Source organism: Episyrphus balteatus, chromosome 1 (assembly GCF_945859705.1).
Source record: "Episyrphus balteatus chromosome 1, idEpiBalt1.1, whole genome shotgun sequence".
NCBI classification, from domain to species: domain Eukaryota; kingdom Metazoa; phylum Arthropoda; class Insecta; order Diptera; family Syrphidae; genus Episyrphus; species Episyrphus balteatus.
In genome coordinates this window covers 118,096,241-118,119,752 of record NC_079134.1, presented here as the reverse complement: position 1 = coordinate 118,119,752, position 23,512 = coordinate 118,096,241, and the positions used below count along the sequence as shown (strand labels likewise).

The 23,512-nt window shown below is 31.7% G+C and overlaps 1 protein-coding gene across 1 annotated transcript; it reads left to right on the top strand.

Moving 5' to 3' along the window:
* The first annotated feature begins 252 nt into the window (after positions 1-252).
* LOC129920993 (uncharacterized) lies at positions 253-19,693 on the top strand. The gene is made up of 6 exons (XM_056002588.1): positions 253-586; positions 1,183-1,368; positions 17,347-18,473; positions 18,526-18,622; positions 18,681-18,838; positions 18,912-19,693. The coding sequence occupies exons 2-6, from the start codon at positions 1,299-1,301 to the stop codon at positions 19,188-19,190; spliced, it is 1,731 nt and encodes a 576-aa protein (XP_055858563.1). The 5' UTR covers positions 253-586; positions 1,183-1,298; the 3' UTR covers positions 19,191-19,693.
* Positions 19,694-23,512: the final 3,819 nt, after the last annotated feature.

Below are 23,512 nucleotides of genomic sequence, written 5' to 3'. Positions count from 1 at the left end.
CTCGCGACCACTCAGGTAGCGAACAAGCTAAAAAATTTCACTTCATGATAGTACTATAGATTTTATATACAAAGCACATGCGTTGGAGTTTGGCTTTTAACCTGCTCACTGAACAGTTCTTCAAAAATTTTCGCTCTTTCAGTCACCGAGCACTACGAAACAACCTCACCGAACATACCCAACTGAGCAAAACAAAATTATCGAATGATATCGACATTTCGGTTTTTATCGAAAATCGACGGGATATGCTCTTGCTCTCGCTCGATACTCGACAAGTTAAAACTGTGAAACATTTCAGAATCTTGGAATTTTTGTTATGAACATTTAATTAAAATTATTACACATAATACCCTAGTTAGTAACAAATTAATTTTAGAATTTTATAAAAATTTAATAGTTAAATTATAAATCTAATCCAAAATATCACTCACTAATCACAAAGATTAGCGAGAAAGTAAAAAGTATTTTTCGGTTGTCGAGTTTTTTTCATTTCCCATTTGCATGGAAGAACTGCAGAAGGAAGAACCCAATTAGTATAGAATTTCTTTTGTTATTCTTGTTACAACTTTTTAATTATCACTTACTGGTAAGTGTAATATATAAATTGCAAATCCCAAAATGTCGTCATTGGTTGCGTATAATTGTGAAGATCTTTTTTTTTTTTTTTCTTTCCACCTAACACTCGATTTTTGCTCCAATTTGCATCCAAAATTTTGCTACAAACTTATTCAGGTTTTGTTGTGTTGTTTTCCTTTGTGTATTTATAAGTATAACGAGATAAAGTGTACATAGTTAAACGCCCATTATAATCCCCAAATGAGACTTTTATATTTGTTCAAAAAAACTATAACTATTATACTTTACTTACCCACCCAATTAGCAATAAATTTGTATATATTTTTCCATGGTAGTTTTGCTGGCGTAAACATGATTCCACGAGTTAGTTCTTTTGCATGTTTCACACACATACCCGTATCCAAATCCAAGTTTTAGCACTGAGCACACTGTTGAATATTCATTATATTTTAATTTAGCTAAACTAGTCACAAAAAAAAAAAAAATAATAATAAATATTGTTGTGTTGTTGTTGCTAATCGTTTTAACCTAAAAAAACAAACTAAAAACCGTGGTTTAGAACAACAATATCGATTTTATTATATAAAATACAATTTTTCCTTATAGACCAAGAAATTGTCCTTTTTTTGAATGTCAACATAAAAGTTTAAATAAAAAAAGAGTAAACAACACCCCACCCACACGTTAGATTTTTTAACTTGTGGAAAAACAAAATCTTTAACATGGATCGAAGCGTGGACTCTATTGGAAGCTGTTCACTTGATGTTGATGCTGATTCTTCAGATGTCTCAGGTACTTGTTTGTATTTTAATATTCTAATGTTTGCTTGGATTTCTTCGTATTTATTTGTGTGACGAGACGACAATTTATCCCGTTTTTATATTTTGTTGTGATGCAAAAATATCTTCAAATAAATAATGAACAACAACACACTATTTCAAATATTGGTATATTTTTTTATTAGAAAAAAAATTGTTTTTCCATTTTTTTTAATGAATTCAAATCCATCTCTCGGTTATCACCTCTTTTTTAAATTAATTGGATTCATTTGAATATTTTTAGAGATATCGATATCCGGTTTTATTTGGCGTCAAACGAACTATACATCATCTTACCTTACAGGAACAACTTTTTTTTTAGATTTTTTTTAGATTTTATCTAATATATAAAATTCTCGTGTCGCAGGGTTTACTTCCAAACTCCTCCCAAACGGCTGGACCGATTTCACTGGTCTGCAAAATTTATCTTTTTTTTCTCCTTCAAATAATTTTTTGAAATTATGAAAGATTTGACTTTCCTAAATCTAAATCTGGTTTCAGAAAAATTCTAGTACGTACCATTTAAAAAAAATTATTTTTGAAAAATATGAGTAGTTTGTAGAAAATAACCCTTTTAGATTCGGTTGACCTAGTACAAAAATAAAACTAACAGCCTTATTACGGTTGTCAAAGATCAATTTATTCACAATTGAACAAATTTGTCAATCAATTGATAAATTGGTATTATAAACGCGAGTTGACAAATTTTTGATCCATTGTGAACAAAGATCAAAAATTTATTGTGAATGGTGCAAATCCATGGTATAAAAAGAGAAGGTATGATCATTAGAAAAAACTCAGTATCGAGAACTGTCAAAACTTATGGCTACTTCAGGTTTTGACAGCCCAGCCCATTGAAATTGTTGTTGTAAACAAATTTGTCTTGGAAATTGTTGTTGCTTTTGACTTTGCCAAATTAAACGTCAAAACCTTATTACCTCATTTTGTAAGATGGCGGCTCTAATGATCATACCTTGTCTTTTTATACCATGATGCAAATCGACTTTTGATTTTGACGTTTAATGTTTCAATTTTATGGATTAAATCATTTTCGTTTTTCCATCACACGTGCGTCGCCGTCGTTGTTATTTTATTTAGCTTATTATATTGAAAAATGTGGATATTGAGTACAAAATAAATGTTTCCACTTATTTTAAGTGTTTTCTCAACGTAGGAGAAAGATTGTAAGTGACAAAAACAGCTTGCCAGAAGGGATATTGAGACAGCTGCAAATTTTAATACGCTCGCAATGGTGTTTTTTTTATTGGTTTTAACTTTTCGTAAAGAGATATGTATCTAAAAATACATTAAGGAAGGCTTCCTTCAAAAGTCTGAAGTTTTTGATAAATCTAAAAAATAAACCAAAATTTAATTAGAGTAATGAAAAAAAAAAATTATTCATATGTTCTGCCAAATCCAGCGGGTTTGAAGCATCGCGTAATTTTCTTCGAATCTTTGCTTGCTCCAAAGTATTTTCTTCATCAATTTCATTTTCACGGAAAAATAGACATTGCTCTGACTTTCGCGACTCTTAAAAATATTGTATCAACAAGGAATTTGTGATTGACTGAAAAATTGACAAATACCAATTTTTTTGACAAACGTAATACCGAATTTGTCGATGGGCCCATTCACAATAGTTCTTAAATCTGAACTTTTATCAAAAAAATTGATAGTTAAAAACCATAATACCGATTTATCAATTTTGTTGATAATAGTCAAATATCGTATTGAAATTTGACAACCGTAATAAGGCTGTAATATTCGTATTGAGCTGAAATTTGGAGGACTTTTAACTCATAACATGATCTATTATATGAAAAAAAAATTGTATTTATTAATTAAAGTTTACACACATTTTAAGATACCAATTGACAAAAATAGCAAAAATATTGAAATCCAGCAGTTTTTAGATAAATCCCACATGTACAAAAACACCTTAATTAATAAAAATGTAAAATCTCAACGCCCGTTATATACATATAGCCCGATCAATCTAGACATTTTATCAAAGTTAATTTAAGTACAAGATTTTTTGATGCAGTTAGGTTCCTTTGATGGAGGAGAATATAAAACCACAGTTTTACACCAAAATTTAATATGGCGTATCCCCGAAAATGACCCCTGACCCCTAGGTAGTACGGAAAAAGTGATTTCACGATTTTTTGATGCAGTTAGGTTCCTTTGATGGAGGAGAATATAAAACCACAGTTTTACACCAAAATTTGATATGGCGTATCCACGAAAATGACCCCTGACCCCTAGGTAGTACGGAAAAAGTGATTTCACGATTTTTTGATGCAGTTAGGTTCCTTTGATGGAGGAGAATATGAAATCACAGTTTTACACCAAAATTTGATATGGCGTGTTCCCGAAAATGACCTCTGACCCTAGGAAGTTCGAAAAAAGTGATTTCAGTCGAAGGCTTTCATAAGACCTGTTTCAAGAGGTTCTTGTAAGTATGAAATGTTTTCATCTCTCAAGTATGCAATGTTTTTCACCAATAAGTATGCAAAGCTTTTATCCTGCAGATATGCAATGTTTGTAACGCTTTAGAAAAAAACATTGCATTTTTATGTGAGGTTTCAATTAGCTCCCTTTTTTCAACTCATCTTTAATATTCGAGTATGGTCTACTGGTAAGGTGCTGGCTAGGTATGCAGAGGTACGTGGGATCGATTCCTGGTCGGCCCATGTGATGAAAATAAAAAAATGTGTTCTTTTTCAATTAAAATAATATTATCATCATTTCAGAACAACAGAAAAAGCTGTGGAATTTTCCCCTAAACGGGGGAAGATAGATCCCCCTCCCATAAAAAAAATTATTGTAATCAACCCCTCTACTAAATTATCAATTCTTGGCCCTAACTCTCCCCGTTTAAAGAGTAAAATTGGGGTAAAAAATGGTAAAGAAGGGAGTTTAAAAAGGGGTATAATTGGTGCAATGGGGTTGCTCCCATAGAGAGTTTTTATGAGCATGATGTGAACTTCAACATACTAAAATTTTATTATATTCGACTGAAATCACTTTTTCGAACTTACTAGGGTTCAGAGGTCATTTTAGGGAACACGCCATATCAAATTTTGGTGTAAAACTGTGGTTTCATATTCTATTCCATCAAAGGAACCTAACTGCATCAAAAAATCGTGAAATCACTTTTTCCGTACTACCTAGGGGTCAGGGGTCATTTTCGGGGATACGCCATATCAAATTTTGGTGTAAAACTGTGGTTTTATATTCTCCTCCATCAAAGGAACCTAACTGCATCAAAAAATCGTGAAATCACTTTTTCCGCACTACCTAGGGGTCAGGGGTCATTTTCGGGGATACGCCATATCAAATTTTGGTGTAAAACTGTGATTTCATATTCTCCTCCATCAAAGGAACCTAACTGCATCAAAAAATCGTGAAATCACTTTTTCCGTACTACCTAGGGGTCAGGGGTCATTTTCGGGGATACGCCATATCAAATTTTGGTGTAAAACTGTGATTTCATATTCTCCTCCATCAAAGGAACCTAACTGCATCAAAAAATCGTGTACTTCCATTAACTTTGATAAAATTTCTGTTAAATTCGACTGAAATCACTTTTTCGAACGTCCTAGGGTTCAGAGGTCATTTTCGGGGATACGCCATATCAAATTTTGGTGTAAAACTGTGGTTTCATATTCTATTCCATCAAAGGAACCTAACTGCATCAAAAAATCTTGTACTTAAATTAACTTTGATATATAGTGAAATTTCGTCTAGGATGATCGGGCTAATATACAAAAGTCAAATATGTAAAGAAAACTATAATAAAATACATTAAAACAAATTTATACATGTTTTGTAATTTTATATACGATTTTTCTATTTATAAATATCTTATTTGTGATAAACCATTCGATACACTGCCTTCTAAATCTTAAAATTTGTATGTTCTAGGAACAAAAGTATAATTTTTTTTACGGTTTTTGATGTGCTGAGTTCGAATCCGAAGTCAAAAAGAATCTAGTACGTCAGGAGCTTGAGATATAAGCGATATGTCGTTTTCGATTGGCTCTCCGGAAGCGTCCGGAATCATTCAGAAGCCTTCTGATAGTGTTTTATCCGCTCGAATTTGACAGCTAGAACGCTTCTGAGAAGAGAAATTCTCTTCTCGATTTCAAAACAGAATTCAAATCGGAATTCACTCACATGCACAGTGGTTTGGGTTGTATGGAGATGGCGTCATAATTCAATAACTTCTGAACTACTTGTTCAATAGGGATGAAACTTTCTAGCATGATGTAAAGTCTCAAAAGAATTCACCACACCAAATTTCCGCCCACTGACACGCCCACTCACAAAATTTTTTTCTGTTTTTTTTTTGTTTTATTAATTTTTTTTGATAGTATATTCAATTTTTATTTCAAAATCAAACTCGAAAAAGTAATTCTCATGTTAAAAAAAATACAATCAATTATTATAAATACCAAATTTCAAAAAGGCAAAATTTAACCTTTTTTTCTGGAGAACTTATATTTTCTATGACGGAATTGAAATTTTGTAATTTTTTCTCAACTATCTCGCCACTTTTTACTACCCAAATGTCATAGACGTTTTTTACACACTACAGGCAAAAATAGATCGTACCTAAGGAAAATTAATATAAAAACAAAAAATCAAAACGGCTCAAAAAGGCTCAAAACATACAACACTTAAACCTCAATTGCGCTACTTGTGGTCGATTGTGGGTGCTAAGATTATGTTTTTCTGACATATCATTCTTTATAACAAACATCTTTTTTTGCTTAAGTTAGGTTAAGAACTATTTTAAAAGTTTACTTGAAGATTGACAAAAATAGAAAAAACGCGTAAATGGTATATGACTCTATCCACATAAATATAAAATTAAGCGTTCAAATATGACGAAAAAATAAATAAAATAATCTACACACCTTCCTTTTGTAATTCCATTTCAAAAAAATATTGATAATTTCACTTTTATAAAAAATAAAAATACTTGAATTTTATCAAATTTATTAACACCTGTTTTCAACGAAAATTGAATAATCAGTTCACTTCGAAAGCTAAAACAAAATAGATATCACGTGACTTGTAAGAAAAAATGTATGCAGCAGTAAATAATGAACTATTATTTATTAGAATAAGTCACTTGGGACAGAAAAAACGAACTTTATTTTTTTTTATTTTTGTCATATGGGCGAAACCACAGTGACATGTCAAAAAAAAAAACACTCAATCAATGTTTTTTGTTTTTGATTCAACAATTTATTGTTTTCTGAAATTTAAATTAATTATAAATCAAAAATTCATACAATAATGGATAAATGACCACTTTTTTCGAACATTAGTTTATAATTTTCCAACTCTAACGCCATGATTTTCATTTGCAAGAAAAAAAAAAAAATAATAAAATTAAAAATATTTGAAATTTCACAGAAATAAAATAAAAATAGAATTGCGTGGAAGCGATTTGACCTGTTCCATTCGATTTTAGAATGTGTCAATTCTTGAGTGAAACCAATCGAAAACGACATTAGAGAATCACAAAATACAAGTTTTTTGTTAGAAAATCTAAAAAAACTACTATATCGGATTCAAAATCAGCATACATACTAGAATCTATTAGAAAAGTATACTTTTGTTCTTGGGAGAAAGAAATATGAATTTTTAAATAACAGTTTCTTTATGGTAAGATAAGCCAATTATACTCTTTCTTAAATTGAGATATCTCGGATAAGAAAAGAGATATTGAGGAGATTGATACTTTTTTATAAACCGTGACAAGTTAAGTTGAAAAAGTTTACACTACGCCAAAATATTGCTTCGAAAACAGCAAAAAAATGGTTTTTCGAGATTTTCTAACGGAAATATCCTTAAAACGTGAGGTGCTAGTGCAATTTTGACTTCGGATTCGTAATCCTTTAGAAAAGTATAGTTTTATTAAAAGGAGGATTTCCTTGCAGACCAGTGTTTTTAGGTGGTCCAGCGAAATTTTTTTATATCTTTTTGGAACGAACTTTACGAAATTTTTCGTGTATGTCGGGTAGGTCTGATAATCGGCCCACATGAATTTTCATACCACTAAATGGTTAGCGTGGTTGAAACAAAATTTTTTTTATATATTTTTGGAACGATTTTTATGAAATTTTGTGTGCATATCGGGTAAGTCTAAGAATCAACAAACATCTATTTTCATACCACTAAATGGTTAGGTTGGTTAAATGATATAGCTGTATTACTCTATGCTGATGACCTTCTTTTGTTATCCGAATCACCATAAACCCTATAATTGATGGTAAATCGTTTAACGGACTTCTGTAATAAGTGGGGTTTAGTAATCAAAAATTAAAAATCTAAAGTCATGTTCTTCTCGCGTTCATCTCGAGGTGCAGTTGGAAACAATAGGGTACTTAATGGTTGTCGTTTAGAAGTATCAAAAGAGTACAAGTATTTGGGATTTTTGCTCAATCCAACACTGGATTATAACAAGCAGAAAAAGCCAAAACCTCACAAAGCTTGAAAAATATGTCTTGGAAAAAGATTTTTTCAAGCAATCATATAAATCATTTAACAAAATTTAAGTTCAGGCAGTCCTGTTTCCAAATAAATTGAATAGTTTGGTGCGTTTAAGGGAATATTAAATCTTTCTTTTAAGAAATTTCTTTGTAGCTTTTCAATTTCCTTGAACTCTTGCATTCCCCATACTTGTGCAGTAGGGTGGGTCAAAAAAATCGAAATTCTTTTTTTTGAGTTTGTACTCCGAAAATAGATTGCTTTTGCTAGACACCTTTAGAATACACACCAAATATGAGCTCTTCATATTAATGGGAAGGTTCTGCGCTTCGCAATTTTCTATTTTTTTTATCAAGCTTCTACTAAAAAAAAAATTATTTTTTTATAAATTGACTTTTTTTGCAACCATTAAAAGATAGTTTTCTTATGACTCGTATGCATTGCGATTTGGATACGAATATCTACTAAACGGTTTAAGCAGTTAATTTGATGCCGATGACTTCTTTGTAGAACGTTTCAGCCCCTACAAGAATATACAGTGGAATCTCGCTAGCTTGAACACATACGAAACCAGGCTTGTTCAAGTTATTGGATTGTTCAAGTGACTGGAACATATAAAAAGTCTTCGTTTTGTATGAATTCAATTTGTTACTATAAATTAATGTAAATGACACAAAACACAATTACATACGTAATAAACTTTATTGAGGAAATTCAAATTTCTGTTGAAAAACAATTTATTTGTTCAAGTTATAGAACTTCAAATATTTTAATTACTGAACTTATAGAATCAGCAATAAAAAAGTTCAAGAAAATAGCATGTTCAAGTTATTGGATTGTTCAAGTAATCGTATGTTCAAGATAGCGAGAATCCACTGTATCTTGCTTTTTTGAAAATAATGAATTTTTAGTGAATGAGAAAATGTTTAAAAGTAAAAAATGTTCTTATAATATTTTTTAACTTTGACCTCGAATATCTTTAGAATAATTAGATTAATGAAAAAAGTTAATAAGACCTTTTTTGCGGAACAATCTATTTCCTACAAGAATATGTGTTGCGCGTTTGATTTTTGTAGAGCGTTCAATTTCCTACAAGAATATGTAAAGAAATTTTCAAAAAAAGTCGATTTATAAAAAAATAATTTTTTTTTTAGTAGAAGCTTGATGTAAAAATAGAAAATTGCGAAGCGGAGGACCTTCCTATTAATATAAAGAGCTCATATTTGTTGTGTGTATTCTAGAGGTGTCTAGCAATCTATTTTTCGGAGTACAAACTCAAAAAAAGAATTTCGATTTTTTTGACCCACCCTACTGCACAAGTATGGGGAATGCAAGAGTTCAAGGAAATTGAAAAGCTACAAAGAAATTTCTTAAAAGAAAGATTTAATATTCCCTTAAACGCACCAAACTATTCAATTTATTTGGAAACAGGACTGCCTGAACTTTTTACCTTCACCCTTAAGCTACAAGCTGACTACTTAACTAAAGTCTTCAATCTCCAGGAAACTCGCATATGCAAAATTATGATGCTCTACGAAATTCCAAATAAAGACTGGTGGCTGAGGACATGGGAAAATATTGCTGCTTTTTTTACCAGTCGAGCTGACGGCTAAGCCAATGCTTAAAAATTCATAAAAACTTTTATAAATGTAATAATAACATGAAATAAATTAATCTTTGAATTGAATTGGTTAGGTTGGTCCACTCAAAATTTTGTTTTTAATTTTTTTTTTTTTTAACGATTTTTTTATTAAATTTTGTGTGCATTTCGGCTAAGTCTGAGAATCTACCTTGATTATTTTTATAAAACTAAATGGTACACGGAAGTATTTACATTGCAAATTATCGTCTAAGTAATTTGAATTTCTACACGAGCAGCGCACCCGGGTTTTGTTATTTTCGATTTTGCTACTTGACGCAAAAAAAAAAAAACAAAATCTGTTAAAAAGAAAAAATATGTTGACGACATAATGAAGTTTTTGAACAGCAGTTACTGCAGTTGAACTGAGTGTGTACGGTCGCAGATTTGACTTTATGAACACGTCTAAAGCAGGCCTAAGTTAGGCAGACGTTTATAAAAACACTCCAAGCCACCTATACCACCTATATGAGACGACAGAATGCAGGGCTGATATCCGCCAGACCATGATTATTTTACTTACCATGGTATGAATCACCACTATAAAAATTTCTAGCCGTACAGACAATACCTTACTCGGATGGTTCACTAGCTCTGGGACAATTAGTCTTAATCTATTTTATTCCGAACAGGGTTAAAACAATAAAACCGAAAGCGAATTTGCTATTAACTCGAGCTCTAAGAAGGTTATCAGGGTTAAAGAGGTAATTTTAGAATTCTTCAGGAAGTTCTGCACGTCCCATCGAAAAGGAAAAGTAGTTACCCTGTCAATAGCAATTTTACACTCGCTTTATACCTAATATTTTTCTTATTTTTAATCAAATATTATAAATAATAAACTACGGCAATATATGCACACAAAATATTGATCGTTTTGTAAAACCCACTAAAAGTACAGTGCATTTATGGTGTTCTCGATTTCTATTCATCCTAGTTAAAAGTTGGTGATACAAAAAACTATACAGTTAAATTTCGCGTCTTTTATGTTGAACATTTTTTTCGATATTGTAAATATTAAAAAAGTTACAAGAAAAAAAAAGTACATTGGTAAAAAATGAGCTGGTTCATTTTTTATGGCTTCTTGCCATTATTTTAAAAAAATGGTGGAACGTACAGGTATACAACGAAAATAAAAATGGTAATTAAATGGCAAAAATACTGGCAAGTTGTCAGTCGTGTAAATCCGGCATTATAGTCCAGTATCGAACTTTACAATATACTCCAGAATCTTGAAGAAAAACTGCATAAAACCTTTATTGCAGAAGCTCAATCATCAATTTATAGAATGTACTATTCGAAACTTGAACACGATCTAAGCTCGATTAGCTATTTAAGAAATAATGTTGATGCAGAAAAAATCTCAACCATATTTAAGGTGAGAGGAGAGTTCCTGCCATTGAACTACATACCCTACCGACCAGATTTGCCTATCACATGCTCCTTGTGTAACTTGAAAACCCGTGAAGATATCATGCACTTTAAGGCGTCTGCCCCATAATTAAAGAATTGAGAAAACTACACTTGGGAAAAGCTAGTTACGAACTCTTTACAACTTTGTGAAATCAGCATTATGATATCGTAACCAAATCTTAAGAGAAGCGTTTCAATTAAATTTGTAACCAAAAGAAAAAATAATATTGCAAACCTAGTGCACCTATTCAATACTTTTTTTATTATTGAAATCATAAACCTGTCAATCTGGCAGACGGCTTTTGCCATGTCTTTAAAGAATTGTTAACCGAATAAAATACAAAAGTTATTAATAGGTACTTTTTTTAATACCCTTTCTTGCAGAGATACCCAAAGGAGATGGGAAACTTTCGTACGTTTTACCCCCCAAAACCCATTTGTTTATTTCGTCTTGTTGTAATCTCTTTTGTATTCGTGAATAAATGTGAAAAACACACATAGTGTAGCCACGGTGTTTTTACGCACACCTAAGCAAAAATGTACGATTTTTCACGCATACTTAGCCAAAAATGTATATTTTTTCACGCATACTTATCCAAAAATGTCTACCGCAGCTTGTAGGCAAACCCGTATGACGTCAGAAGTTTCTCATCTCTTTTGGGTATCTCTGCTTTCTTGTCTGTTTTTTTTTTTCTTTCTTACTTATTTCTTAATTTTTTTTTCAACCAAATCTTCAATTCTTAGCTTAGTTAGTATTTTATACGAGTAGCTTTGTGTTACAAGAGAAAATTCAAGACATGCATTTTTTTTATTTTTAAGTCTCTACATTTGGTACAGGAATAGGTGTGTTTGGTAGTGTGGCATAACAAGTTTCAAAATTAGATCCAGAACTGTCATTCTGCTGTGTATATGCACAGTACACATAAAAAGGTAATATATTCCGAATTGACATTGGTCGCCAGATTGTCAACACATGACAAATTGGCGACCAATGTCAGCTACCGAATTCTTAATTGTTTAAATTACCGACGAAAACGCACAAAAACCGATAAACCACGCACACCACTAATTTTTAAACAAATATTGACCATTTTCCGCGTTGAAACACGAAGAAAATTTGTTATTTTTCAATTTATAATTTTTTCAAATGACATTTTATAAATTAAAACAAAAACAAATTTCCTGTTTACTGCGATTGAAAAATAAAAATTTAAGGGTGACCTGACAGATTGGTGCCCATTTTTGACAAACAAATTTTGACAACGTTCGGAAGATATTACCTTATTATGTGTACTGTGGTGTATATGTGCGTTTATGTATTACACATGCCGTGTGGATGTACATTAGAGTGACCGCAAGAAATCGATTTTCGAAATTTGGTCGGGGGAACCCCATAAAATGTTCCGCCTTTGCAGATTTTTAGATAGCCAAAATTTCAGCTCGATTGGATAACTTTAAATGGTGCCGACACTCGTCCAAAGTATCAAAAATCTCTGTTTTTTCACTGTTTTTCGAAGAAAATTAGCTCTAGCTCCCAAAGAGATCGGGTTATTTTCACTTTTTATATATTAAATTAAGGGTAGTGTTGCTACACATAATTCAGATGCTAAATTTGTTTAGTTTTACTAAAACAGAAAAATTTTGTCATCAATTTAAATTTTCAGTACTTACCTCAAAAAGAGCTGAAGTGCAAACTCGATTTAAAATGAAACTTTTTTTTAAACTGTTTTATTTAAAAAAACGAAACATTTAACAGAATTCTAAGGCTGTGTGTGAATTGCGTTAAATAGTTAACACCGTGTAAAATTTTTGACACTATTGAGGTGAACAAAAAAATTTCAGCTGTATGGCTTATTGTTTAATATTTTTCTCTGCTTCTTTTCTGCTATGAAACTCCTTTTTAATAAAAAAAATACAAAACAAAACCATCTGCAAAAAAAAATTAACTCAAATTTAACCAGATCCCAGAGCCCAATAAATTTTTAACAGCTGACATTTTTTTATTCACCTCAATAGTGTCAAAAATTTTACACTATGTCAACTTTTTTACGCAATTCACATAGGCCTAAAAAACAAAAAAAATAACATCGTGTTACATTTCTTATACATAATTATTGAAGTAAATACTAAAAAAATTTAATCAAGAGATTTACAAAGTAGTTTTGGAAGCATCAGGATACAATTTTCGGCCCTCACTGACTACTTGAAGTACATATTGTTTTTGTTCCTCATCTTTACTTAAAAAGGTTATTAAAATCGGTTATTAATTTGACTCCTCTTTCTGTCATGTCATTTACGACTTTAAGTTATTGCACTTTTTTAAAGCCTTCTTTAAAATGCGGGTTTTCGGGCCAAAGATTTGGAGGTTCTTTGAGAAAACTTGTGTCTATTTTCAATCGGCTGAAAAAGTTCAATGTTTTTTTGTTCACAATATTTTTTAACCCTGCTGTGACAAATTGTTCATCTTCATGTGTCTGTAGCTTTGGATTTACTATTCTGTTGGTTTACGTTTCACTGGTTTTCAAAATTATGTTGGCCGTTTCTAATTTTTCGCCATCTCGTAAAGTTAGGTCAAAGAACGCCAGACCTGCCAGCTCTGAACTCAAATACCATAAATGGTTTGAGAATTTAGCAAGAGCCTTCTCTGAAATATCTTTGTCTATCTTGCGGTATTCAATGCAATTATGCAAAAGATCAAGATCTTGTTTAGGAGCCAGATAAGCTCTTGGGGCATTAAACCAAGCAAAAGTTTTTTCTTGTTGAATGTAAGTTTGATTTTGAAACTACAAAGTCAATTAGATTTTGCCCTAGTGCTTCTATTGTAGCTATAATTATGCGAGAAGCATTTCTATCAGATGCCTTACATCGATCCAATAACATAGAAAGTTGCATTGTTAAAAGCTCTTTCACCCCACGACTATACCTCATACTTTTGCTACCCGAGGGCCCAGAGATAGAGAAACATCCATTCTATCCCAATCCGCAGAATAAAACAGTTAAAAAAAATTTAATTTTAAATCGAGTTTGCACTTCAGCTCTTTTTGAGGTAAGTACTGAAAATTTAAATTGATGACAATATTTTTCGTTTTTAGTAAAACTAAACAAATTTAGCATTTGAATTATGTGTAACAACACTACCTTTAATTTAATATATAAAAAGTGAAAATAACCCGATTTGTTTGGGAGCTAGAGCTAATTTTCTTCGAAAAACAGTGAAAAAACAGAGATTTTTGATACTTTGAGCGAGTGTCGGCACCATTTAGAGTTATCCAATCGAGCTGAAATTTTGGCTATCTAAAAATCTGCAAAGGCGGAACATTTTATGGGGTTCCCCCGAAAAAAATTCGACAAAAATTTTTTTCTATGGGAGTTGCGGTCACTCTAATGTACATATATGTTACTAGAGTCAGAACTGTCAAATTAGAGATCCCACAAAAAAGGAAGTATTTATTTTCTTCTGAGGGTAAGGCGCTGTAAACCGTTGGCGCTATTTAAATGTGGTTATTTTTACTTGCTCTACAGGGCAAGTATTGGCTTCGTGTCGAAAAAAAATTGATGATGATGGAGGATTCCAAAAAAGTGGGTCTCGCAACTCCGTCTGTGCGTCCACCTGTACACTTTTTCACAGCCTAAACGCTTGGACGGATTTTCTTCAAATTTGGTACAGATGATTTTTATAGAATTCTGAAAGTTGTTTTTTTTTTTTTTTTTTTTTTTTTATACAGGGTGTCCCAAAATTTAACGTCGAAACGAAAACGGTAGATAGCGTAGGTGGTGAAAGTTACCAGAAAAATAATTTAAAAAATCGCAGCCATATATTTTGGGCATACGAAAAAAAAAATCGAAAAAATGGTCACCCTGTGACGGTTTTTCATGTGCCGTGACTACAAATCTTAAGTTTTCTCAATTTTTTCTTTTGCTACGGAACCTCGAATAAGCTTGCTACCAAATGCATTAAAAAAGAAAACTCAGCTGCATCAGTTTTAAAGCCAATATCACTTTTTTGCCCAACTAAATACTAAACAAATTTACATGACCCTAATTTAATGAACCGTAGTGTTAAAAAAATGCAATACGATGTTTCGGCAAGTTACCTTAAAAGTTGGTGTGTTCAATTCTCTTTTCAAAATGGTATAACATTGTTGAGAATATTGAATGCATTTGGTGGGTTATTCGAGGTTCCGTAGCAAAAGAAAAAATTGAGAAAACTTAAGATTTGTAGTCACGGCACATGAAAAACCGTAACAGGGTGACCATAACTCACAAAATATATGGCTGCGATTTTTTAAATTATTTTTCTGGTAACTGTCACCACCTACGCTATCTACCGTTTTCGTTTCGACGTTAAATTTTATGACACCCTGTATATCACTTAGAAAGTGTACCTCCCATACAAATTTTTCAAGTTATACCAAATAACTCGAAAACAGCTCTAAAGATTTTGATTAAATTTTGCAGATGTAATATTCAAAGCAATTGCAATAAAACTGCATTTTTAAAATTCCTCAAAAATGTCAAATTGCAAATGAAAAATTATTTAACAAAATTTTGCCCTAAATGTCGGCTCTTCCCCAACATCAACAAAATTTCTTTGAATCTCTTAAAATCACAGGTAAACTAAAATAAAAGTGTTTTGCGCTTTTACCTAAAAAAAAATCGGCTTGGTTTCATAAAGAGCCATAAGGTAAAACAAAATGTGTCGTTAAAAAAGTATCTGAGTAAAAATGACCACCGAAGCACAGCAGTTTGCTGCGCTGTGCAGCGATGGTGGTTCAGCGAAATTCCATTTTTACTCGGGTTGTAGCCTGGAGCGATTTTTTCATTTCCCTAGTTCACGCAATGAACGTTTCTGTATTTAAAATTCGCGAAAAAACAGTAGAACAAAGTTTTACTAAGAAGACGATTAATTCGGAGTCTTGTTGTGATGAGCGCGTGTGATTTGGGAACGATATCGAAAACAAAGCGGGAAAATTAAGTATCACGCAAAGATGAAACATTATTTAACCTGACCTGTTAGGCGAAGCGGAAAAAAATTTGCTCACATGAGAATCTATTTAATTTTCACAACCCATACGCAAAGCGCAAAAAAATTTAAATTTCCCCACGGGAGAATTAATTTTGAGGCGTGAAAATAAAAATGCATGCGTCTCTTTCTACTTTTTGAATTTCCCTTATTTCATTTTCGATGTTGATAAATGAACAGGAACACAAATTGAAATAGTTGAGGAATTCAAATGGAGCAAGGATTTAACGTCAATTAATCAAACAATAATTACAACTGATGCCTACTGCCATACCTAGGCGAAAAGCATGTAGAGCTGAGGTTACTTGAACTTTTTGATTGAATTATATTCAATCATTCCGCTTGTTTACTACAAACGTGTCTAGTAAATTTGTTAGATCTTCGGTTTCCATGTTTACGATCAAAATTGATTTTTTCTATGAATGTTCAAAAGCAAATAACAAGAGTCGCGCGTTAAACTTACGCGCGGTGTAACCTATTTAAAATGTCAAAATATTACCCAATTCAAAGATTAGACTAGTTTTAGATCGGGATCTATAAATGTGAAGTAATGCTCAAGTACTAACTGTTTGTTAGAAACGTGTATCAAAGCTAGTACCTGCTCTAGCTCTAGTACTTGCTCTAGCTCTAGTACTTGCTCTAGGTCTAGTACTTGCTCTAGCTCTAGTACTTGCTCTAGCTCTAGTACTTGCTCTAGCTCTAGTACTTGCTCTAGCTCTAGAAATTGGGTGTTAATATTGTCACCTATCAAGTTACAAAATTTTATTGTTTACCATTTTTATGACTATTTCAAACAATTTTGGAAGATTTGACGCTTCTCTCCTTTTTCTAAGTTTGCAAAAACTATTATGGCAATTTCTAGTGTTATCCAAAAAAAATATATGCATATGCACATTTTGTATTACACTTTTTGTTTTTGTTTCTGTGAATTAAAAGAATTGATGAAAAATTCAAGTCCTACACATTTTGTACGCACTAAATTAAATTTTTTAAAAAATTTTTTTTATCAACAAAATATATACATATATATTTTTTTTTACTTTAATTTTTACCAACAAAGAAAATTCTAAAAACTAATGTTATTTTCGATTGGGATACTGCGATATTTTAACAGCAGCTGATTTTTTTTTTAATTAAAAAAAATAGGAAAAAGAAACTGCAGTATCTTATTATAATAAGGGAGCTAAAATTCCTGTACGAAGGAGCACTACGTGAAGTTGGTGGTACGATTTTGAGTTTTTGTTTCAAAATGTAGATACATATGTAGGTTTCAACTTTTAAAATATTTAGTGTAAAAAGTATCTTCTTACATTTTTGTGGTATCAAAAATCGTATGATTATTTTGAACTAACCAACTGTTTTCTTTTGAATTTTAGATACCAGTGGAAGTTTAAATTTTGCAACTCCATTGTCAGCAAAAGATATAACCAGAGAATTTACAGCAAAAATTAAAGAACGTTGTCAGCTATCGCAAAATACAACAACTTATCTTGACCCATTTTCCGGCCAAATTCATACCATCGTTACGCCTACCGAAAACCCAGCTACAAGTCCCAGTAAAAAACCTAGCTATTTAAACCTTGCTTGCTGTGTCAATGGATATTCTAACTTGACAACTTATGATTCAAAAATAAGGCAAGATATTAACAAATCCCGAGAAGTGTCCCCCATAAGACCATCAACGAACAGTATTCAGCATTGTAAAAAGAATAACTCACTGGCCCCACCAGTTTTTGTTTCTTCATCTATAAAAACAACACAAAATTGCAAAATTACAATGACATCAAATCAGTATTTAAATGACAGCATTGGAAGCAACGACACAGTCAATATGGCCGATGTTGTTGATGTGCAGTATTCACCGCAACAGAGTTTTATTCAGCAACGAGTAGAAAGGCTTTACGGCCCTGGTGCTCTTGCTCAAGTTTTCTACAGCCCCAAGAAAATTAAATCAAAAAATTCCAATAATTTGATTCTCAATGAGAGATCAACAAATACCCAATCCGAATTCTGTAAAAAATATCAGCAGCTTTCTAAGAGTAGATATTTTAACCAGTGTAATAAACCTTCAAACGATGTAATTGTCACCAGTATCACACCTGCCACTGATGTCACAGATCACGTGGCCAAAAATACAGTTGATCTTCCTGTTTTGAGGCATTTAAGTCAGGAATTTCGGGCACAGTTGCCTTCTATTTCACCTAAACGTTCATATATCAAACAAAATACAGCAAATTCAAACAACATCTCCCCCAACAGTGGTAGCAATACAAACGACACAGAACTTCACAATAATGAAGTTGAACACGAAAATAAAAGCTCTACCGAAACATCAGCGGAATCATTATTGTTAAATTTAGATAAATGCAACAGCGGAGAAATCGATAGGCGTGAAAACACAGAGGAAAAGGATGGAAATCAATTTCTTGAAATTTTAAAACAAGAACAGAACCGATTGTTAGAGTTGGCTCATAGAGCTGAGAAATATCTGTGTTCTTTAACTGTATGAAGGAATAAGTAGATTTTATTCAAAGCTAATGTGAGTTTCTTTTCAGAACAATGAAGATATTTCAGAAGAAGTGTTTGGGCTCCTTAGGTCGGCATCTGGTAAAGCACGCCTCTTGGTTTCACAAAAAATGAAACAATTTGAAGGTAAAGTCAAAAACACTTGTAAAAGAGTCTTCCATTAATTTTTGTTTTTATTTTATAGGCTTATGTCATAACCACATGAATCGATCGCCAGAAGATGCATTTCCTACGACTTTAGAAGACTTACAAGGTTTTTGGGATATGGTCTATCTTCAAGTGGCTCATATAGACTCTATATTCGAAGAAATTGAAGAACTAAAGAGAAACGACTGGAAGTTGGTGAGCATTTTTTTTTTTAAATTATATTCTTAACAAAGTACCGACAACTTATTTATTTTTCTTTTTTTTATAGAAACCTATAGAAGAGAAACAACCAACGATTTTGTCCGTGAAATCAAGTAAAGTTTCTAAACCAACTGGTCCTAAACAAAAGACTGCACTTAATGGCTCCAATCTCCAAAAAGTTAACAATGGAGGCGTGAATTCTTCAGCTGCTGCACTCAAGCGTGAAGCCCAAAGAAAGCAGTTTTTGGAGATGAAAAGGAAGAACAAAATGGCATTGGGAACAGATAAACCTCAGCCTAATACAGCAAATGCTATAGAGATTTTTGTCAACGAAAACAACAGCTGATTGTTTTATTTAGTTTATTCATTAAAAATTATGATAATCTAAATTATTGCTAGTCTGTTGTAAGGACACATTTGCTTTTAATAATATACCAGTAAAATTAGGCTTCTTAACACGAAAATTGCAACAGCACACTTTTAATGACAATATAGGTAAACAAAAAAAAATTAATTATAAATATCAATTCGAATTAATGCAATGAAGCTAGAAAAGACATTTTTTTCTATTATGGAAATTAGTTAAAAAAACGGGTTCTTTTGGGACAGTTTTCAAAATTGAATTCAAATATTATTAGGTAACTAAAAAAAATGGAACTAAAAAATCTCACTACTAGACTAAATTTATTGTAATTTGTTCTCTCTATCTGTTGACTCACATGTCACATCACTAATTACTGATATGTTGTTACGTTTTATATTTTGTACAATAAAGTTAAAATAATTCAATATGTTACATTATATACATTTTGTTAACATCAGAAAATAAAATCTTCCTAACCATTTATTTGTTTTAATGTTGCTAAGTAGTAAAAGTTGCTTTCTACTCTTTCTTTGTTTAAAAGCTTGGAAAAAAAACTTGTGGCCTGATAATGGAATAGATAACGAATCATTTGTCTGCCGAATTTAAATTTAGTATAAGTCAAACCCATCTTGAAATATATAGTAAGCCAACAGTAATGTCCAACCAAGGTATAAAACAAAAATCGATCTTACCAACTACTACCGTTGATGAATGACCGAGTACTGCGGATTTTGGTATTCCGCCAGGTTGAGATACGTTTCCACATAAATTGAGATCAGGGTCTTAGCCAATACCGAATACTGATGAAACAGAAAAACAAAATCGTAAAAAAAATTTTGTTTCATATTCCCCGTCGTCTATCAAGAAAATTGTCTTCAAATGAGCCCATTCAAATTGTATTTAAAGTGGAAAATTCTGGTATAATTGTTTTTGAGGGCTAGCCTATAATTTTTTTGGGTCAACTGAACACGAATTTAAATATGAGTTAGCATTTTTGAAACAGAAAAACAAAATCCTAAAAAATTTTTTGTTTCATATTTCCCGTCATCTATCAAGAAAATTGTCTTCAAATGAGCCCATTCAAATTGTATTTAAAGTGGAAAATTCTGGTATAATTGTTTTTGAGGGCTAGCTTTGATTTTTTTGGGTCAACTGAACACGAATCTAAAATTGTCTAACAAGGTTTTCAAAAATCAAACAATTTTTTTTTTAATCAAACCTAGGGTGGGGTCGGAAATCTGCGTCAGTACAATCGTCTTTCTGCTTTGCTGCATTAATGAACACACCAATTCTGCAGAATGTTTGCAGGCCTGCGTTGGTACAATTTTCAGCAGTCACTGAGTGTTCATAAACGTCGGAAAAAAAATATAAAAAAATTACCACAGAATGAGTTTTGTTTAAGCAAAAAAATATTTCTTTTTCAGTTCCCGAAAATATTGTTTTTAATAACACGAAAAATTTGTAAACCGTGTTACATTAGGGTGGCTAAAAAAAAATACTTTCTTCAAAAAAAAAAAATAATAAAAACACAGAGTAGTTCACATTTAAAACAAATTATCTATGGAAAAAATATTTTTAATTAGGGTGTTCAAGAAAGTTTTTTTATGCGTTTGAAAAAAAAAAAAAAAATGATTTTTAGTGCACAGAAAGTTTGTTAAGTGCGTTTTTGCTATAGTAATATTAAATTCATGCCGAATTAATTAAATTGAATTTGGTTGAATTCCAAGCGTAAATGTTAAATATACCATTTTTCTGAGCCCCCTAATTCGAAAATACCTGCCCCAATTTTACATTATATTTCATAAACCATGTTTTACAAACTTTATCTGCAGTGAAAAATAATTTTTGTAATTAATTAAAAAAAAAAAAAGTTTGAACCACCCTAATGGAAATTTTTTTTTTCTTCAATAATTCAGTCAAAACAATATCCACGTTGATTTTTTTGGAATTCTTCAAGCAACTGTAGAAGATAACATTTTTTAGAGCCACCCTAATACGAAAAAAAATTTAATATAAACTCATTATCTCAAAAAACACGATTTCGAAAAAATGAAAAAAGAAACATTTTTTGCACCACCCTAATTAATATGCTTGCTTTTCATTTTTTTTAACAATATTTAAATTTATTAACAAAAAAAAATCGAATCAGGAGTCAAATAAATTTCTTCTTGAGTTCTGCAGCAATAAAATTTTGGCTGCGCAATCTGCCCGATGTTGACGACATACTGACGTTTATGAACAGCAGAACTGCAGTTGGACTAAGTTAGTCCGATCGCAGATCTGACTTTATGAACACGACTAATGCAGGCCTAAGTTAGGCAGACGTTTATGAAAACACCCGTGCTTTCATAAATGCATGGTTGCGCAAGTCTAACGAATGCAAAGCTTTCATTAATGCAAATGACAAATGTCAGGTGTTCATAAATGTAAAACGCAAATATTTGCATCGCAAATGTGCAAATGAAAAAATTTCCATGCGCAATGAATTTAAACACAAAGAAAGAAGCAAAATGCGGTAAAAATGATACAGCTTTTCTTTATTTCTCAAATTCGTCAAAATATTGATTGGAAATTCAAAGTTCAAGGCAAAATAACAAAAATAGCCGCGAATTTCTTGGATATAATAAATTTGTTAATATTTAGAGAAATGTTAAAAAAAGTTTTTTTTTCTTCTTAAAGAAGATATGTTTGTTTTGGAGAAGAGGGTGAATTGAAACTTAAAAATTTTGCCAAATGACGCAAATCAGAAAAAGTGTTCATAAATTCAAAGTAAAATACATGCGCAAATAGTTTTTCTGACATTAGTCTGATCGCAAATGACCGCATGTAAACAAAGCAACCATGCAATTATGAAAGCACCCCTAGTTAAACTTGAGTTTTTCGGGCTATGTTCAGTTGGTACCCCCAAATGCTATTTTTTTTTTTTTTTTCAAACCTGCCTGGTTCGATTGCACAAGGTTAGCACACGATAGCCATTATTTTTTTCGCTATCCTACCCTTAGTTTATAAATTATAGAAGCATTATTTTTTATTCACCTAAAAAAAAAGTACGCATACACCACAGTGACCTTTTTTAAATTTATAATTTAGAATAAGTGAATCCACTGGTTTGGGCACTGCGCCTCAAAAGTTATTTATTTGACTTAGAATTCTTACTTGATTGAATGTAGTTTCTTTTGGTTTGCCATATGAGCACTTAGAAAAGTTAAGTTTCAGTTTTCAGAACTAAGGCTGGGCTAACGAAAAAAAGTAATGGAATTTTTCGGAACTACCATTACCATGGTAAGTTGAGAAAGGTTTAAAAAGTACTATTCGCGTACGGAAAAAGAAATAACCTCACCCCATTTCATATTTGCTGTTACTTTTGAAAAAAGTTTGGATAAATTATACTAAGCATTTAGCTTTTCTAGGTGCTCATATGGTAAACCAAAAAAATTAATGATTTTTATACTTGAAAAAATATTTGTATTTTGTGCTTCTTAACAGAAATGTTATTGGACTACATTCAACCAAGTAAGAATACTAAGGTCCATTTTCTTCACTCGGAGTTGAACATAACTCGAGAATTTTTAATTTAAAAATTCTCAAGTTTTGTTCAACTCCGAGTGAAGAAAATGGACCTAAGTGAAATAAATAACGACACTGCACAAGTGTCGACACAAGGGAATTTATTTATTCTTAATTTTAAATTAAACAAGATCACTGTGGTGTATTCATACCTACTATTTTTTTTGAGGTGAATAAAAATAATGCTTCTTTAATTTTTAAACTAAGGGTAGGATAGCGAAAATAAAAGTTGGGCTATTTTGAACTAACCTTGGGCAAACAAACCACGGTTTTAAATAAACGATTTTTTCACAGGAAACAAGTCATATATTTTTCGGTTTCTGATATGAAAAACAGATTGTTATTGTATGTTTAAAAAAAAGTTGGGCTATCCTGGGCAAAGTTGGGCAAACGAACCAAAACAACAATTTTTACACTGAATAAAAATAAAATTGTTTTTGATTTTTCAGGTGACAAAAAATAATTCCGATATAATTTTAGAACTAAGGGTAGGCTAGCGAAAGCAAACTTGGGCTATCCTGGACTAAACTTGGGCAATCGAACCAGACAGGTTTGAAAAAAAATTTGGGGGTGCTAACTTCACATAGCCAGTTTTCCGTAGGTACCTTATGGTAGGAACTAGGAAGATCTTTCTTTTTGTTTCGAAAAGTTTTGAAAACTTCGCAAAATATGTAGATATGTATGTGAAATTTCCATGGTAGGTGGATCAAAATGTTCGGGGAATGGCAGGGAAATTG

What these genes read in the sequence shown, in the direction of transcription:
- LOC129920993 (XM_056002588.1), top strand. Translation starts at nt 1,299, where the DNA reads ATGGATCGAAGCGTGGACTCTATTGGAAGCTGTTCACTTGATGTTGAT. An exon ending in AAAAATGAAACAATTTGAAG is followed by an intron (nt 18,623 to 18,680) that starts GTAAAGTCAAAA and finishes TTTATTTTATAG; the next exon opens with GCTTATGTCATAACCACATG. An exon ending in AGAGAAACGACTGGAAGTTG is followed by an intron (nt 18,839 to 18,911) that starts GTGAGCATTTTT and finishes TTTTTTTTATAG; the next exon opens with AAACCTATAGAAGAGAAACA.